Source organism: Pararge aegeria, chromosome 22, assembly GCF_905163445.1.
Source record: "Pararge aegeria chromosome 22, ilParAegt1.1, whole genome shotgun sequence".
In the NCBI taxonomy this organism is placed as follows: Eukaryota; Metazoa; Arthropoda; class Insecta; order Lepidoptera; family Nymphalidae; genus Pararge; species Pararge aegeria.
In genome coordinates this window covers 6,628,970-6,648,674 of record NC_053201.1, presented here as the reverse complement: position 1 = coordinate 6,648,674, position 19,705 = coordinate 6,628,970, and the positions used below count along the sequence as shown (strand labels likewise).

Below are 19,705 nucleotides of genomic sequence, written 5' to 3'. Positions count from 1 at the left end.
TAGGTATAAGTAAGACTGGCAAGTGGTGATAGCCTAAAGGTTAGGACATCGGCTTCACTTTCGGAATGCCGAGTTCGATACCAGCACGCACTAAAATATCAATTGAGTAAAGGAAAGCTGGAAGCCTGAAAAGTTCTCTATGTGGTATGATCGGTATTCTTAAAGATGTTTGAATTCCACCAATCCGTAATGGGCCATTGTACCAACCAATTGTGTTGTTGTTGTTTTATATGGTTCATGAGCAACTAATTAACAGTCGGGTCTCTCAAATAAACACAATTGGTTGCTGATGATGATGAATAGGAACTATATGATGTTAATAAATTAAGCCAGACGTTGTAGGTATGACGGTGTGGTACGGTTGTGGGTATCTCTTCAAGTAGATGCCCATAAGAAATTATAAGAGAATATTGTGTTGGCGTAAGTTGCTATAAGAAAATATGATATAATAAGAGAGAAAGTGTTTTTTATGAGAATATCTAGGTAAACATATAATTAGGATATTATAATTTGACCTCTTTATAAGGTTTTTTTTGTTGACCCTATTCAATTGTTCAGCTCCTATTGAAAGACTTTATTATTAAAATATTGTGCAATATATATCAATCATCTATTGCAATAAGTATCTCTGTGAAGGCAATACTCGTATTTTAAATAAGATTTTGTTGGGAAATTTAAAATAATAAATACTCAAACACAATAACAGATTCCGACAGTTTCGTCAGTGTAAATTATGTTACCAATGGTTCTTCCATGCGTTTATAATGAGCTGATAAATTTGTGATCGTGTTTTTTTTTTACCTGAAGAAAAAGCTTCAACTGTCTTGATGTAATATTATATATATTCAGGAATAAAAATTTGCTTCCATATTATGTTAATGTATGCAAAACTAAAGTTGGTCATGGATCGAATAGTTATTTTTAACACAAACTGTTTATATATACTTGTTTCCTACTATACTTAGTAACTTTCTATGGGACCATGAATGAGAATGAGCGATGGCGATGCGTTATTGGCGTTAATTTGGTAGAACTGTATATATATAGTAATAGATATAAATAATAATAATAAAATATCTATTATATAATATTTAAAACTTTTTCTTGTTACAGAATATATTAGAAGTTTATCTTTTTACACGCTTTATATTAGCTTCACTTGTATGTTTGTTTGTAACCGACTTCTTTGGGCGCGATTTAAACCCAGTTTAAACGGTCAGATTTCTTTCAAACTTTGTAGACATATCGAGGACCGATGACAATATACTAATCTGAAAAGATTATTCCAATTTTCACTAAAAAAATAAGATTTTTTACTACTTACTACAGCGCCATCTAGACCCAAATGTAAAAAACCTATTCGCGTACCTAACAAATTCCACAGCATTAAAACATTAAGCTACTAGATAGTAGAGGGCGTTAGCTATTACTTTTTAATGGCCTGTTTTAAATAATAATTAGAACTTGCATTTCGAGAGACGGGCACACTGAATAAAAAAAAAAAAAAAATTATCTCTTTAATGGTGGATGGGTTACCGATTAATTTTGCTCTAATAAAAATAATAGATCAAGAAAAACTAAAAAAAATCGCTATTATGAATAAACTAAAAGAAAGAAATTAGTTTAGTTTTTTATACCAAGCGTGTTTTTTTAGTTTGTTTGAACTATTTAATTATTATTTAAATATATATGCGATGTATTCACGAGCTTCGCCTGTAAACATGATACTCGCGTAAACTGTGTGCTTCATTAATAGTCCATAACATCAACTACTGGACCAAACGCTTCTCCCAACGGTAGAGTTAGTTAATCAATCATAAAGACGGTCGAAGTAGCACAGAAGATCCTGCTGTACTTTCTTAGTTACATTCTTAGTCGCAATTTTTATAAACAGCAAGTGCTCAGTGGCGTGCATAGAGGGTATGCAGATCATATAAAATGAAAAAAATCTGTAGTAAGAGTTATAAATAATAATAATAATAAATAAATATACTACGACAATACACACTTCGCCATCTAGCCCCAAAGTAAGCGTAGCTTGTGTAACTAAGATGACTGATGAATATTTTTATGAATAATATACATAAATACTTATAATTTATAATATACAGATAAACACCCAGACACTGAAAAACCCTTATGTTCATCACACAAACATTTTCCAGTTGTGGGAATCGAACCCACGGCCTTGGACTCAGAAAGCAGGGTCGCTGCCCACTGCACCAGTCGGCCGTCAAAAAATACTTGAATACAACAAATACTTTAGTGTTAGAGTTATAACTCTTACAATGTATATCCTTAAGTTCTTTAAAACTCTAACTGGAGATTTTCTTCATTTTATAGCATCTGCATACCCTGTGCATACCCTCTATACACGCCACTGCAATTGCTTATGTTAATCGGAATACAACAGTTTCATAAATACATACGTAATTTTTAACTACCTCAATACCACAATGCATGCATGCAAAAAGGTAACAAATTAATTTCACTTTAGATAGGTACACCTTACCGATAATAACTGTGCTTTTACCATGGATGTCACTCTCCACCCCGCAAACTATATCGGTGCAAAGAATCACGTCATCCCTTTGCTGTGTGAAAGTAAGTAGATGCTGATTCCAAAGCATAGTCGTTAGCTATGAATGTTGTAGGATGTCAATAAAAATGAAATGCTGCGAAAGTGTACAATCTATGCACTCTACTTACAGTATAAAACGTAACGTATCGCCTTTCGTTCGGAAACTAAAAGCATTTTCTCCCGTCGCTCCACATATGACAAAGATACTGTCTCTCATTACCATGGATAGCATACGATTGCCGTGTTCCTATATGCAGGTGTTTAATGGCGCAACATGCTTGCAGTCAATATGTCTGTTATTACGATGTTTGAAACTGATGTTTGGGTTGGAACTCAGACGATTAAAATTGCAAAAGTTTCATTTTGAAGTAAATTTTGATAGATTTAAATTAAATTATGTAAAATTGCTGCCGTTTTTGTCTAGAAACAATGAATAATGAGGCCACCGTAAGCTTTGTTGATGCAACATGGCAAAAATAATAAATATAAGTACTAATGAAATACCAACGTTGTTTGCTTTTTTATGGTATTTAATGTAATTTATTTACTGGACCTTTGTTGTCTGATAAATAAATAATAATATTAATAATCCATTCTATCGGTATCCATAATAGATATGCGAAAGAAAGAAAGCGTAGGAAAAACTAAGCTTCATTGATCCATTTGCCATTAAAAATAAGCTAAGCTGTTAATCAAAAGCGACATATTTGGTAGTTTTGGCATGTTGTTTATTGCGTAGCACCCTAAAATGTGTGTAGTTAAGAGGCAACGATAATTATATTAACGGCGATAATAATATCCTTACTTTCTTAATATACTAGAAGTGTGTTTGTTTGTTTGTCCTTGTTTAATGTCCTAACTAGAAAACCAATTAACTTAATTTATGGCAATGAGTTAGTTCAAAGGACAAAGACCGACATAGGTTTCTTTTTATCCTAAGAAAAAAACGGTTCCAACGGGATTTGTGAAAAACCGTAATAAACGAGGAGAAAAAACGCGGGTAAAGTAAATAAAAATTCCTTTCGAAGATACACTTTACTCTAAATCGAATGTGTAACAAGGAATAAACAAAAAATAGAGGAATATTTTTTAGCTTCATTAAAATGAAGAACTAACCTATCTCTTTCTCATTACCATGCACCTATGCTATTTCTGTTTATTATAACATGAAATTTTATGAAAATTAAACGCCAGTAACATATCTCAAACCATTAGTATCACAGTTAACGGTGTCTTATCTATTTCTTGTAATAGTTATAATGTGTTTAATGCATTAGCAACATTTTACTTTAAAATATGTTGAGTAGGTAATTTCTACCTTTAATATACGTACGGTACGTACCAAGATATATTGCCTAGTTAGTGGTCAGAGAGATAAGATTTAAGAATAATCTTAAGAAAGGTTTTCCCAAATTTTGAATCCATATTATTATTATCACCTTTTTGCAAGTGCAAGATAATGTATAGGTACTCACAGCAAACAGCATTATGCTGCAAGCTATGTAGGTTTATGTTAAAGATATACTTACCTACCACTATTCCAGGTCATATAATAAATGGCCGTGGATTTTGTAGAGAAACTGTACAAAAAAAGTTTAACCGTTTGTCATTACTTTTCCGGTTTTAATAATTTAATAATTTAGTGACTTATTCAACCATGTAATTATAAGGTGATTAATGACTATACCATTGTAACTGCACACGAGAGTCTAATAAATCCTGTGGCGCATCAAATGAATCATTCTACGGCGTTATGTTAGATGCCTACCACTGTCACATATCAGCCTTGTGGCATTATCTTCTTCGCGATCGGTTAACGGTGACATACGACTATTTATAGGTAAACTCTATTCGGTTGAAATTTGTAATGCTCCTTACTAGTGAATAATGATAAGAATTGGATAGAACCATATCTCGGCGTAATTGGTCATCGCAAAGTACTATCGGCAGTCCATGATAAATACAAAGGTACCAAGGTACAATGAAATAAATGTTTGATTTGCGGTGTAATTTATACTTATATTGTTTTATAAATGATAATTAGTGTCTAGAGTTTAGAATTTTAAGTTTTAAGTTAATAGTCATTTGCAAAATAAACTCGTAGTAGGTATATAAGAATTGCACATAAATGTTCTGTTCTGTTCCGTTCCGTTCCGTTCTGTTCTGTTTCGTTTCTGTTCTATTTTTAGTCTGGGGATATAGGCAGAAAGGTTTTAGGATTCGAGCACGCGTTCACTCGCGTTGTTTAAACGCGCCGCGTTAAGTCGTCGGACCCACCAGTTGCTGCTAATGTTATAATATGACAAACGTTACTAGCCATAGCCTGGTAGCAAGCCTGTATTCAGCTGCAGTACGTTAATAATCTGAGGATGATCACTGAAAACAAAATTATTGTAAATTTCAATTATTTCTTGTATCTAAATAGGTCTAATTAAGGCACCCCATCGCAAGCCCTTGACCTGGTGAATAAAAAGACGATTAGTCACTATCTACAAACTGGAAGGACAAAGTGTTTCGGTTTAATGTAGGTATACAGTAGCTGTCTTTTATAAATTAAACCTGACTATCAAGGTTGGTCCGTATACAAGTTCAAATTTTAAACGTGATTTATTAATTGGATAGGTATTTAGTATGATTGCAAAACTAAAACTCTTATAGTTTACTTACTCTAATAGTGCACTATGTACATTTACAAAAACACTGCCTATCCTACAATTTTTGTATAACTCTTAAAGGAGTTAATAGGAGAAGGAGTTTCCTATTTACTGCCATCTGCCTTTATCCCGCTGCCAATTTACACACTATATTTAATGCTATAAAGCTAATATTCTGCTGTATTACAAACTTGATATGGGCGAATCGGTTACATTAAGCAATACTGTTCACATATAAGCAAATATTGTTAATTGTTGTTATGTTTTTCCGGCTCAAAATTTGTAACAATTAAGCATCTAGGTACATTATCCGATGGCATCAGATTAAGTTGCTATCTGGCATAACTACATAAATCTGTGTAAAATCGAAGACTGTCCATAAAAATGGCGCCATTAAGGTGATCTCACAATTTTTGGAGTTTTCAAAAACGATGGATGGAGCTGGGGCTTCTCAGGGAAAAATCTTATATGTATTTTAAAGATTTTAAAGACAAGTATAAGCTAGTAAAACCATTTAAAAATGGTAACACAAAGTTGTAAGTTTAAATGACGGCAGCATCATACTACCTACTAAGAATCTATGATGCCTGCTTCATGTTGGTACATTAAACTACGCCTAGTTTGAGGCTAGATGGCGCTGTGTATTGCCGTAATCTTATATTTGTTTATTTATTATTTCTAAAATATCTAAATTACGTAGGTGGAGCGGGAGAAAGCTAGGAATTTTCTAAATATATGACAGACTTGGACAGTAAAATAATATTTAGAAACAAAATGGTTTTTATTGTCTTCCGGCGTCTGTTGAATGGCGTCCATTTGACAGCTGCCTATTTCTGTAGCGACGCCCCCTCGGCGATCAGGGTTGCTAAGTGTCCGGTTACTGCATATATTCGTTTTACTCTTGCATGCTTTCAATTTCGCATCATGCATTATTTACATCCTAACTGTATTGGCAGATCTTTATTTACCAGGTCCATATAACCAGCCGCTACTCGCGTTTATTACATTTTAACAAGCTTCATATTAGCTTCACCTGCATGTTTGTTTGATGGCAATAAAATATTTTGATACATTTAAGTATTCCAGTTTTCAATTGCAAAATAAGATTTTTGTTATTTTACCTAGGTATATCATTTTCATCTATAGTCGATGAGGCAGGAATGATGTTCATTTTAATTTACAACCATTATCATAAGCCGATTCGAAGTTTGATGGCGAAACCGATTGCTTTTTGCTTAGTTTGGTTTATTATACCAGGCGTGTTTTTTTTTAACTATAATTTTTTTTACATGGGACATAAATTTAGCCTATGTTACGTTCCACCTTTTGAACTAACTATATACCAAAAATCAAGTTGTTTAATGGCTTAGTTCGGGCTGGAAAGAAGGACAAACAAACACACTTTTGTATTTATAATAATGGTAAGATTTAAGGGCGCACACACAAAACTGCTACTCGGTACGGTGCAATGCTTCAAGGCGTGTCCAGCTATAGAGCTTGTTTCAGAATGGTTCTAGTGGTTAGCAGGATCAACTGCGGATCACGAGGCCCTGTGTTCGAATACCGTCCCGAGCCAAATTATATTGATTTGGTGTATTTTCTGTCGTAGAATTTTCGGTACTACCCGGAGTTAGGAAGTTGGTGATGACAGCCCCCGTGCCTCGGAGAGCACGTAACGCCATAGATCCCGGTTATTGTCACTTAATTGTGGTAATACTCGATACAGCCCGCCAATCCGCATTGGAGTAGGGTAGTGGGTATATGCTTTAAAACCGTGCCTCCTATAAGAAACGCAATGGGGCGTTAATAGGCTGCGCATAATGATGAGATGATAAGGTGTGGCAAGAGTTAAAAATAAAAAAGAAAATAGTTTTGGTTATTATAAAATCGTCTTAAGCCGTTTATTGGGCTCTTCGCCGCTTTTCACTCGCGTAAACAGTACCAAGTAACGTAAGAGTTATTTAGTAGTTACCTAAGCGCGATTCTAAGTGCTTCACACATTGTTTTATTTCTGAAAGCGACAGAAACATGAAAATGAGTCTTGGTTGAAACTTGAAATACCAATATCAGCCAATACTGGTTAAAATTTTATTTCAGATTTCAAAAATTTTTAATAAATATTTGAAATCGGAAAATATGTTCTTAAATCTGGCAGGCAGCCCTTCTAAAGTTCCCGTCGCGTGTGGCGCCCGCGCATGCCTGTTATTTGTATTACAAAATAACAAAACTACGTGAGATTGGTATTTACTCTCACGCACTTTCTTATACACGTTCATAATTATACAGGCCAATCTGTTTGTTAATGTTTGTTATTATTAAGGTCTGTGATGTATATAATATAATGATATATCTGTGTGTCATTCAACATTGCGTCTATTGAAAAGACTATTATTTCATCGAGAACATAAAATAATTCCTATGTATAATAATTATACATATTTATAATAATAATTACGATATCCTTTTTCCTTTCAAAATGGTTGAAGTTGTTTTGATAAACAAAATTTTGTTTTATCGAGCTTAGATTTGTGACTTCTTTGGACCTAAGTAGTCATGCTGTTTTGTTAATTTTTTTATCAGATTAAATAAGAAAGCACGGTTTCCTGTTGTCACACGATGCAATAGGTACATTCAAAAGTAGGACTACTTCCTTTATTTGTCAAACTATTACAACAACTATATAAGACGTGTAATATAATTACTAAATATTATTGAAGGATGCATTAGTATATTTCACAAGGAATCACACTTTAAAAATATTAAATGAAAATAAGTTTATTTATTTTTCCAAACATTATAAATGTTTACTTATGACAACCCAATTGAAGATAAAATACTGAAACGTACGCGACGCGTACCTCATAAAGTTATGGGAGTCAAGTGATTTCAATTTGCATATGATGTTAGGGCTGTATTTGATTTCTTTCAGTATAAACTAGGGCAGTTGTTTAATCAAAAACTATTAGGTTTTCGGTCTCACAGATGAGTCTCAGAGACCCTTAGTGTACATCTAAAGCCTGCGAAGTATTATTTCGGTTGACACACTTTGTATAGACAATTATATTATCTCCTACCTTTAATTACCTACTTATTATTAATTGCTAGGTAGAGTTAAAGACCTTACCTAGTATCTATAAGTCCCATCTATTCAAATATTTAGAAATTTCCGCTCTTCAATAAGCAAACACATTACAGACGGAGCGTAAACTAATTTGAAAGGCAGGCGTTGCGAAGGCAATTTTCTAGAAAACATCATTACAAGCTACATCGATGCGGTGTGGGAGAGAGACTAATAAGCTCTGAGCGAACTGAAAACACCCGATTATACTCGTAAATCTAGACGCCCGCATAATGCGAATCACCTGATCGGAAGATACGGCGACCGCAAACGTTGTTAGTGGAAACGGTTTGAGGTTAAGACTTAGAATAAAGCTGAGAATAAACGCACGTCAGTAAAATTAATACTTACACTCCATTTCGTCTTTAATGTCTTAGGTATTATATAAACAATTTTTCTATTACTTTTAATGCAAAGATTGATTTGAACATATTAAAAAATAATACCTAAAGCATACATTAATAAAGAATTTCTCTTTTTATTTTATGTGTTTTTATTTATTTCTTAAATTTTAAATTAACTAATTTGATAAATTTTAAAAGATATACTACCAATAATCGTTACCTTCTTTCTAGAGATTGCACTGCGGGATCAGTCTATTATTTTACTCAAACTAGATTATCAAAAAGATTAAAATCGGACCTATCTATATATACTTTTAATGACTAAGTACCGACTTATATTTTAACTCATTTTTAATGTTTTTTTTTCATAAAATCGAGGTCCTTATCATGCACCTTCTTTGCGACACTTTTTAATGCCCATTTATAAAAAGTACTTCATAAACTTAGTAATCGGAATGACCTACTTGCATGTTTTATTGTGTTTGTCCCAATGTGGCGTTCAGTAGCCACCATATTGACTTTTGTTCATGTTTAGTGACAGCAACATGTTCGGTTTAGGGGTTGATTTGAGGTGACTATAAGACTCTAGACAAGATTCGGCATCCAGTAAGCGTTTTTGCAAAAATCCTTAACACGGTTCCGCGTTTCGCAGATCTGCAAAAGAAACCTAAGTTTCAACCTGTTAATATTACCCTTATTTGGATCATGTCGTTGGATAAAAAGGACTACAGCTTAGTTGCAGTTTTCATCTGCGTAGTTTACATCTTGGCTAGGCTCACAGAATCGATATGCCGGCAGTGCGGTGCGGTTTCCGGTCTGCCGACGCTATGCACCACTGCCTTCTGTGACTACTGGAGCTATTTATAAGCTTCTATAAATAGTTGAGTAACTCTGCTAATTTTAATGCGCCAGTGTAACTTTGACAGTCGAAGGATAATATAGGGTTTTATTGGACTACAATGACATCAATATATATCTCAAATAAAATAGAGGTGATAGATAGCCTACGATTTCGAAAAACTGCCTGTAGTTTATGTGCTCATATTAATTGTATTAGTTACAGTTATTAAAAAAGAACGGCCCCTGTACTTTTAAAATTCATCCACTATGTAATTAAATAGCTTGCATCTTGAGTGGAAAACTCCGGATGAAGATTGCGAAGCCGGTGTAGGACGGGTCAATGTTTTAGAACTGCACTGAATCAATTTAGACGGGACTTTGCAAGTATTTGTAAAAATCCTTTAAAACTTACCTACCAGTAAAAATCATGTTAAACTTGGTATATACGGGAAGTAGCATGGATAACCTACATTTATTCAGGAAATCATGTAGGGTTTGAAATGGGGTTTCGAATATAATATTAGAGTTCCATAACTATCGTATTACCCATTAATCTATTACACTTAGGTAGGTACTTCAAAATATTACATGTGAATGATTACTTTAATCAAATCCCTATTCGATTACCGAAATTCGATTCCGAACTGCATTATTAATAGACCAGTGGTCACCCCACACCTGACTGGACACGCATGCCCATTACCTGTGCATGGGCCCCGTCATGGGCCCCGTCGACTTCCGTAGGGGACTCGTACTTAGTCAACATACACCGCAAACAAATCGCTCAATGAGATTTTAAAAAACCATAAAAGTTATTGTACCGCATGTTAGGGCGGTACAGTTCAATGACACGGCAAAACGAATTTCCGATCCGACTAAAGCCATCTCCATAATATTATACTCGCCTACATTATACATACCAATATATACGTACTCGTAGGTACATTTTCATAACAGCGGTGATGCCGCTAGCCGTTCCGCTAGCCGTTCAGCTTCACTTTCGAGGGGCTGAGCCGGGACCCCGGCTCGCAATTCTAACTTTTCTAAGTTATCTACGTTTTAACTTTAAAGTAAATATGATTAGCTTTGACAAAACCTGCATGCCTGAGAGTTCTCCATAATGATCTCAAAGGCGTGAGAAGTCCACCAAATCCCTCTTGGCCAACGTAGTAGCCTAACCCCTTTTCATTCTAGGAAGTGACCCGTTTACTGTAGTGAGCCGCTAATGGGTGACAATGATGACAATGATGATGATCTACGTTAATAAATGTATAAAAAATAATTCGAAAGAACACTGCTATGGTATTGAGGACATTGTATTACAGCATTAGGTATTTACTATTTCTATGAGGTGAGACGAGTAATGATTATTCCATGGGCAGGAGACCAAAATTGTGTCCACCTGCCAAAACAAGGCAATAGGGAAAAGAAGAAAATTTACTTCTTTAATATTATTTGGATATTATTTCCCACCGTGTGCGCCTTTACTCGGAGAGTGAATAAAACTGTGGAAAAAGATATAACATGTGTGTAAACATTTTGCTCTTCCCATGGAGAGATGTTTCCTGTCCATTCTAGCAGAAGCAGAGCGCGGTTTTACCACATTATGATTTCAGCTTTAGTATTAAGTTGTGAAAAAAATGTTCAGGTAATCCTTAGGTATGAATTATGTAGCGTTACAAAGTTAGACTTACAATTGTTTCTTCGCCTCTCTCGTGAATTAGTGTTCTGTATCATGCCACGTTATTTAACAAGCATAATTTTGTATTACAGAGTTCCTAATGCACCCAAGAGCTGCATCGCTGAGATTTTCAACGGCGACACTACAGACGGAGGCAGCCCCGTGAAGAACGGCTCCTCACGTCCACGCGTCGCGAGGGACACTCCGACACGTCCACGTGACACGCATACCAGACTCTTTGGACAGGTGAAGGTACGTATCTTTTTAAGCTTTTCTTTATCCGAGCATGTTGCTGGTTCATAAATCAAAACCACTAGGTATTGAACAGTTTGTTCAATACCTAGTGGTTTTGATTTATGAACCAGCAACATGCTCGTGTTGGTACGCTCCACAATTCCACCTTAACATGTTGCGTAACAGAAAAAAAAGCAAAGCTACAAAGTGGCTGCACTAAACGATGCGGACAGTGTGCTCAGGAGCTATTCGATTTGGTTAAACCACCTTTCTACCACCGAACTGCGAGGTACTGAAATAATCTGCACCGTTACGTTGTTGAAAAACCATCGACACGTACGAAGCGTTTTGCTTCTTCCTTTCTGATCCGCACTGCAAAGGCCTGAAATGCCCTCCCTTCTTCCCCGATACCTATAATCTGGGTACCTTTGAATCAAGATTGAATAGGCATCTTCTAGGCAAGCGCGCTTCATCTTAGGCTGCATCATCACTTACCATCAGGTGTGATTGCAGTCATGCACTTGTCTATAGAGTTCTTTACATATTTAAAAAAAATCGACTATTTTCTCTGCCACGTGTAGCGTTGAATCAACTGGGGTTTGTCTAAGACCCAACATAGACTTCCTCATTGCTTTCTACCACAAAAAAAAATACATGGCTACAATAGTTAACAATGCTGGGTCCGCCCTAGAAATCGAACCTCTTGATCTGTAGTCGGTTATGCAAAACACTAGATCAAAGAGGCAGTTTTGTTTTAAAGTAACAATTCTTCATTATCAACTCATTACCCTATATCTAAATGCCATAGGTCACAGTATGATACTGATCGCATAAGATGGTAGTATCTACCTAATAGCACAGAGGACGCTGCGGCCCGTCCGCCGTTATTTTTCCTTAGTCGCCTCGTACAAAACCCGCGGGAAGAAGAGGTACTGTGTTCTGATCTTTTACCGCACCGTTACCGCACGGAGTCTTCTTTATATGCTTAAATCATAGAAGGCGATATTAAATAAAACATATGGGCGCACTTGATTTCAGAACGCCGGCAACTCATCAGTCGCACCAATGATCACGGATACCATACGCAGCCACATCCAGTTTGGGGACAGCGAGATGAACGGCAGCCCAGCCCACTCCCCCAAGATCAATGGAAGTGCCTCCTCCACGCCCAGCCGAGGTGAGACGGAGCCCGCCGACCACTGTGAGTCGTTCTGAATGTAGGCACGTGAAGCCATGCTAGCACGTAACGCAACGCCTAGCTAAACCGGGACGAATGTGGAATCGAATTTTTGCGGAGTAACTGTAGGGTGTCAGGACACAAATAAACAATCGTAAGATATTAAGTTTTGCTTCAAGGTCACTATCAAACAGACGCTAAATTCTATTTCTAACTGTCTATTCTTACAGGATTTTTTCGATCAATATAATAGATATGCTGTAAATCAATAGCGAAGCCTAAGTGGCAATGAGCGACACATAGATTTTGGTTTATTGAAGTTCTGAAAAAAAAGGGTTTGTGGCCTGCATACTTATTTCAATAATTTTTATTGATCGAAGCAAGCAATCTTCATAAGTTGCGAGATTTTCCAAATTTTATGGAGACCTATCGTATCTATTTAAGATAGATAAATAGAAGTGTACACCTCAGTTAAACACAACATTGGACACTCATTATAAATAGGTAATCTAGCTCACTATTTTGCTGACCACTGCCAAGTCTTTAAGGCTTATGGATTGCCGACAATGTGACCATTACATAAATCAATAAATGAACTGTGTGTTTACACGCAATAATTGTGCTTATCAATTTAGATCCCGAGTCCTGCACTTTTACGTTACGCTATAGTAGGTATCTGCTCTATCCTATCCTTAATATTCCTTGACTATGCACAATCTCATGGGTGATTCCATCACACTCTTTTGGGGACTATTCATATTGTTTTCTATGATATATAGTTTTATTTAGATTTATATTTTTTAATTCCTAAAATAAAATATGGTTTACTTTAGAAGCGCAATGCATAAATTTATGCATCATACCTAGATCCACTTGAGCGGAAATATTTCACCCTAGTGCTTCAAATACCTTACCTATATTTTAACTCCAGTAGCTACAGTTTATTTACACAAATGTTAGAATTGCAAACATTTGAACATACCATGTAAATGAGCACTGAAAGGAGCACGTTCATTGTTATTTGTTGCTTTGCAGAACACAAGTATAATAATAGAAAGTCTCAACAAGAAATTTAGTAAAGTATTTAAAATTTTATGTAATACCTCGAGGAAATTATTTCGAGGTGTCAGCGAAATATTCAGTAGTCCCTGAATTCCATTCCACTTTCGAACAATTTTAACTAAACACCGAGCATGCGCCAACGTTTGTTTGACGATTATAATCCTTATGGCCTTTGTCAAAATGACGTTACATCAATATTTCTAGGCACTTCTGCACGCTAGAACTAGAATAATGAAGAATCATAGTAATTGAACACAAAGGGCCGATCATAAAATATAAGCTCGAATATAACTAAATTTAATATTACTGACTAAATAAAAAATACATTATTCACTGCAGATACTACTTAGCATGAATCTACACCGTAACTATCGGACTTATAAATAAAAATTGATTTAAGGAAAGATAAAAAATCTGTTTATCTTAAGTGCCACAAGTTTTATTTATGAGACCTAATAACAATAAAATAATAATTATAATGAAATAACAGACTGATCCTTTAATTATAATTAAGTGAAATAAAATGACTCATCAAAGATAACAACAATTATTAACTATTATCAGGTATCATGTAGGTTTGGCAATGCGATCATCTCTTCATCATAAAAAACTAACATAAAAATTGAACAAAACATTTATTTATTTAATATTTTTGTGTTATCTAATACAGATTTGGTCGCATTCAATATAATTTTACCGTTTAATATTTAAGTTTTATACTTAGATTGTGTGTAATTATGGATAATATAAAGTATTAGCAATAAAACCTTATTTTTCAAAAAGTATCTCTTAAAATTTTTGGGTAAATATAAAATGTATAAAATTTGTGCAGATTCTTTTGTACGCAATTCTCTAAACTAAACTAAATTGACAAGCATAAATGAGCACTAGCCCTTTCATTGTGTTCGTTGTGAAAAAGGATAGCACCAATTTTAGCCTTTTCAATTTAGTTTAGTGTAGAAAATTGTTTATGGGAGCGCCTTTAAACTTTTAAAGAATAGATTTATAAAAGGCGACCAATTTATACAACAAGGTCTTCTTCTTATTGCTAATACTTCTACGAGTATGTCGATCTCTGTCCATGATACAAATGAAAATCGTTGTTCTAAATGGTCAGTATCGTACACGCCACCGAGGAGGAATCCGGTAACCGGGGACGGAGTGCCCTTGCCGACGCCGCGTCGTCGACACCCGGCCGCCAGCCTGCGAGGTGCCTCACCAAACTATCCCAACACCTATCCAGTTGACGACCTCCTTGAACCACAACCCACCCACAGATACTACACACGAGAGTGGCCCCCAAAACCCGCCCAGTATTATGTTGAATCCACTACCAAACCAGTAATAAACATTCCGCACAGTCCCTACACTTTACTAGGTCTAAAAACTGACGATCCCGAAAAGGTCCATCCGGTAATCGATCCGAATTCTCTTTCACCTCAGCTAGTTCTCCATAAACATTGGCCGCCATTTCCAGCTCAACACTACCTAGAGCCGCAGGAACATCACATTCCCCATCACCCTCTGCCGCCACATGCGTTTGTTGGCATGAACTCCGCTCTAGGAGAACGTCCTCAGCCTGATTATAAATATGACCCCATACCAGCTTTAGGTGGACCTATTGATCCTTTTACTTTTGCGAAGTATGATCCACCCCCTACTCTTTTTAAATATGAACGGGATGGCCCGATTCCAGACGTAACTTTGCTTCAGACTTCTTCGGGTCCCGGACCTAGTACACTTACCGGTTTTCCTCCAATATTCCATAAATATGTTCCTGGATACCTTTTTAATCTCAACCGGCATGCAGAAGACTTCAATCAAAAGACGTATTATGTAGACTATGTTCGCCGAAGAGAATTGGGTGGGTGCTTAATTTAGACCGATGACACTAATATTTGTGTCTGACAAAATATTATTACAGATAAATATTTTGCCAAACCACTTTGCACCGACACTGTGTTAATGTACAAAATGCTTCAACCATAACTAAAGAATTCAAAGACGATTCCATCAAGACCTTAATTAAGCACTCAACTTATTGTTATTATTTGCTTTTTGTACTAAAGTATTAATATAGTTTGTAACGTGACTTATATGTTTATAGAAATAATTTAATTTAGTAATAGGTTCGCTTAGATCAATTTAATTGTCTTCTATTACTTTTGCCGTGTTGTCATTGTTTGAAGAATTAGCTTTCTTAATTATAATTGTAATATCATGTGTACTTAGTTCTTTACTTTTCTTACTATTGCACGCATCTTCTATTATTTTTATTTTTTTTTAATATTTTAATGTTATTTCGTAAGTAGTTAGTGTATTTCTGTTTATAAGTAAATCAAATTAGGTACTTATAGATCGCCTAAACAAGGGCTGATGCGAATGCATTTGTGTCATCCACGTTTAAGAAATGTTTGTGATTGCTGTTATTGACTGCGTACAAAAAAGTTTTCACAAAAGTGTTTTTCTAACAATTACAGAGTACCTAAAAGCAACAGAATTTTTTCAATGTGGAAGTGAGAGAACCCTTTAACCGCCTTTAATTATTTATGATTAGTCATAGTTAACAATTTAAAATAGTATTATAAGATTAACTTAATAGTTACGCATGAGTAAAAATGTTATACTGTGTACAACTGTCAAAGAAATTTAAATTGAATATTAAATTCACTTAGTTTAAACTGTATTGTAGATTATAGATCTAATGTTTGTAAAACTTATACTTGCACATCTAAATTTAGTTTTTTAGTAGTTTATTGAGGTGCATTAATTATTATATTAATAAATTATTAATTGTTCCCATTCTTTAATAATTTTGTCTAAATTCTTATTGTCAGATCGAGCTTTGTTCAGAATCGTAAAATTGTTTAAATTTTAAAACCCCTTGCTCGATAACTATAGTAGCGTAAAAATATCATTGGAATTTCAATCTTTAACTTTTGTCTGCAAATTTACAGAAGGCAACCCGATCACTGGAGACGGCTACAAATCACTGAACGGCCAGATCAACACAGTCACATCAATAAACGGGAATAGCAGCATCCTGCATAACCGCGTACCCCCCGGCGGGTTCTCATCGGGACTCTGGTAGACTACTCCACTCCTGAACGAATAACAGCGGCCAAAATATCAATCGCCGCACGTTAACTGGCCGTTGATACTCTTAAATTTCGAACGATTCTAATTGGAATATACATAATGTCAATTTTGTATTTTATTAACAGACAGTAACATTATAAAAAACATTTAGAAAAGCAGATTGGAAAACTATTAGTATATTACTATCTTGCTCTTCTAATTGGGTCATGAAGGAAGGTAAACTTTTAGATCATTCTATTTTAATAACATACTTCAGCACCTATTCTAATTAGAATCGCAATTTTGATCGGAAATAGATATTGATAGATGGATTTGCGGTGCATAACAACGCATTTATTTCATATTCATGACATGATAACTGTAACTCTTAAAATAAAATTAATAAGTAGAATTTGAATAGTTAAGAATAATAACTTGCACAGATAAAAAAAACAACGTCCACAAATATAACAGAAAGGGTATTTGTTGTTCATAAAGTCCTTAGCCTGTCCCAGTAACATTTTATTGGTATAATTTTAGAATAGACTATAGATATTTTTGTAATAGTAACATTTCGATAGAGTTAAAATCATTTGGTGGGGAGATTTGAATTTGCAATCAACATACCTGGCAACAATTCGCTCAAATACTTTGTTATAAGAAAGGCTGTAAAGTAGCAAGATTTCAGATGTAAAATAAAATATAATGCACGCGTGAAAGAAAATGGAAATCGCAGTTGATTTAAAATTCAAATCCTTCTGCCACTTTATTTAAGAACATTAAAATTGTAATCTATCACACTTGTAAGCGCATGTAACGGCTATTGATATTGAGAATTAGGAGTGAGGATACGTATCAGCAATATACCAAAACGAATAGTGCCTTGATTGGGTGTTGAAATTGAAAATTCTATAAGAATCCTGAGTACGATTGTGGGTGGAAGCATATGTGTTATAACAAAAAAGACAGTGATTATATTATCTATATTTCACAGTATAGAAATAATAATCATGCGGCACTCGGACTAAGTATATTGATAATATAAATTACGTAACTTAATATTCGACACTATTTATATAATCTTAATCTCGTTTGTTGAATTTCATTATCGTAATTTAAAAATAGAAGGTTTATAGAATGCATTTATTTTGTCTGTTTATACATTTTTTAGTTTATTTTCTACTCGTTTAGAGTTAAATGTAAATGTTTGAATCTTGGTACATTATCTGTTAACAAATTAATGGACCACTGTGTTGTGTATTTATATAGGCGGTGTTATTTGTATTAAGTAATTTAACTGTCGTTTAAAATTAGCATATCATCTTTGTAAAAACGTTTAATGTCTAACACAATGTCGCTGCCACGGGCCTAACTTTAACAATAAATAATTAATGTTAATAGATAATAACCACTATTTCAAAATAAAGTTTTTTTAATTATTTTAATATTTTTCAATCTGAACACACATTTACCTTTTAAGACTTAATTCAGTATCCTTGAGAAGAGCGACTGAACAAGTCCAAAAAACGTAGACCTATTTTTTGTTGCCAAAAAAATAATATTCTGAATGCAATCGTCATAAAAACGTGCACCCCAGCGGATCCAATTTATCGGTACCTAGTAACACTGGAAATTATATTCATGATAGCTTTTGTCCGCCAGATTTTAGGAGCTGCATGCTGGCTGATCAAATGATCACAACAAACTTAAAAAACAATCCTCAGAAACTCCTTTACCTAATCAAAAAGAGGTCAGATCAGAAAAAAAACCCATAAATTAATGACTTTGTTAGTTGACTGTAAAGCTTAAAGAGACTTGCAGAGAGAATTGTCTGCATCTCAACTCTCATCTCACAATTATGAACACACAGTAATTATTCTTAGTTACGAATACAAAGGTTTTCTGCCAAAGACAAGAGAGGTTGGTTCACATCGAACCCGTCTTTAAGTCTGAAGTCGTTATCAGGCCGAAATTTTAATTAGTACCTATTTATTTTTGATTTTCTATGACATACGAAATAAAACTTTTACAGATAACACAATAATTATTCAATAAGTAAACAGCAGAATTATTACGGTTTTAACCGCCCCATAATAATCACTTACCCCATTTTCATTTTTAAAATTGGCGGGAACAATTATTCGTGATCAAAGAGATAAACAGTATTTTTTTTCTTAAACATAAGAGAGACAAAGTTTTATACACTCAAATGCCCAGCTTTTTCTTTACTGGGGTGGAATACAGATAATACTTACATCACCTTCCGATCGTACTTCTTCTTTGAAAAATTTATATAGTATTTCGCGCATATTATATATATAATAAAAAAAATAAAAATTAACAAATTAAGCCACAAATTTTTGGGACGCGCAATTCGTATTGAAACATGCAACACTGAACGTTCCAGAAATTCCAATTTGTTCACGCGTCTAGTTAAGATGAACAGACAATACATCATAATATTGTCGAAATACCTGAAAATACCGTATAATCGTTTGAACGAATAAGCATTTGTTAGTTGTTGTATTAAGTCAAATTGTACTGTCGAGTCGCACGGTATGCGCAGCGTTGGTAGACCCTCGACTAGGTGGACTGAAGCGGCGTCCCGACAACCTATGTCCAGCAGTGCACGTGCATGGGTTGTCGTGGTTTTCTCAATTTTTAGAAAATCAATCAAAATAATCAATAGCTATAACTATATAACTGCAGTCCTCTGCTGGATTAAAGGCCTCTCCCAACGGGAGGGTTTGCACTTAAAAGTATAGAAAAGATTGCTTACAGTATTATGACAGGAGAAAAGAAATAGATAAGATTTAGAGCTAATTATGTCTAATTTAGGATCCTTTAAAGCGTTCAGCGTGCGCTTACCGACTTTTGTATCAAACAGATGATTCTTATCCTGCAGTAGCAAGTATATCAATTTAAATTAATTTTGT

The 19,705-nt window shown here is 34.7% G+C and overlaps 1 protein-coding gene across 4 annotated transcripts in view; it reads left to right on the top strand.

The window, feature by feature from the left end:
• The window catches only part of LOC120633888 (microtubule-associated protein Jupiter-like), a 196,457-nt gene extending 178,178 nt beyond the window's left edge, over positions 1–18,279 (top strand). For 2 of the 4 annotated variants that reach the window (XM_039904275.1, XM_039904274.1), the window contains exons 2-5: positions 11,311–11,470; positions 12,491–12,653; positions 14,809–14,901; positions 16,649–18,279. In XM_039904275.1, the coding sequence (XP_039760209.1) occupies positions 11,311–11,470; positions 12,491–12,653; positions 14,809–14,901; positions 16,649–16,782 (550 nt within the window). In that variant the 3' untranslated portion in view covers positions 16,783–18,279. The remainder of the gene's footprint in view (positions 1–11,310; positions 11,471–12,490; positions 12,654–14,808; positions 14,902–16,648) is intronic. The other 2 variants (XM_039904276.1, XM_039904277.1) reach the window with 2 other exon arrangements.
• Positions 18,280–19,705: the final 1,426 nt, after the last annotated feature.